The sequence below is a fragment of the Penaeus monodon genome, chromosome 32, assembly GCF_015228065.2.
Source record: "Penaeus monodon isolate SGIC_2016 chromosome 32, NSTDA_Pmon_1, whole genome shotgun sequence".
NCBI lineage: Eukaryota > Metazoa > Arthropoda > Malacostraca > Decapoda > Penaeidae > Penaeus > Penaeus monodon.
Genome location: NC_051417.1, coordinates 24,622,841 through 24,623,267, shown reverse-complemented (window position 1 = coordinate 24,623,267; position 427 = coordinate 24,622,841). Strand labels below are relative to the sequence as shown.

The following is a 427-nucleotide window of genomic DNA, read 5'->3' as shown; positions in this document are numbered from 1 at the left end:
CACCGCCCAAACAACTCGCCCAGATGCCCGGCAAGGCCTTGGGTCGTTCCGAAATAAGTCGGGATAAAAACAGCTGAGATGAGACACAGGGGAGGGGGGGGGAGGGAGAGGGAACGGTAAAGTGGTCTGAGCTGAGGGTATATATAGCTAGCTCGCATCTTCCACCGAGTATCTTCAGTTGAAGCATCTTCCTGCCAACATGAAATTCGTGAGTATCGTTGGCATGAATGGACTTACGGCATCAATGAAATACTTCACAATGACTGAGTGATGTTTCGAGTAGAATCTTTTGTTGTTTGATTTCAATTCATTTATCACTATAGTATTCTGAATAGCTACCTTAGTCATACAAACAAAAAAGCATTCATTATTAAATCGGTTTTAGTAAACCATAAAATTAAGCCATGAGGTTCTATGATTGTTTCTA

General features: G+C 42.2%; 1 protein-coding gene across 1 annotated transcript in view; it reads left to right on the top strand.

Annotated features, from left to right (window-relative positions):
• Positions 1-95: 95 nt before the first annotated feature.
• Positions 96-427, top strand: part of LOC119593299 (cuticle protein AM1199-like) — a 1,605-nt gene continuing 1,273 nt past the window's right edge. The window contains exon 1 of the mRNA XM_037942228.1: positions 96-208. Within this exon, the coding sequence (XP_037798156.1) occupies positions 200-208 (9 nt within the window). The 5' untranslated portion in view covers positions 96-199. The remainder of the gene's footprint in view (positions 209-427) is intronic.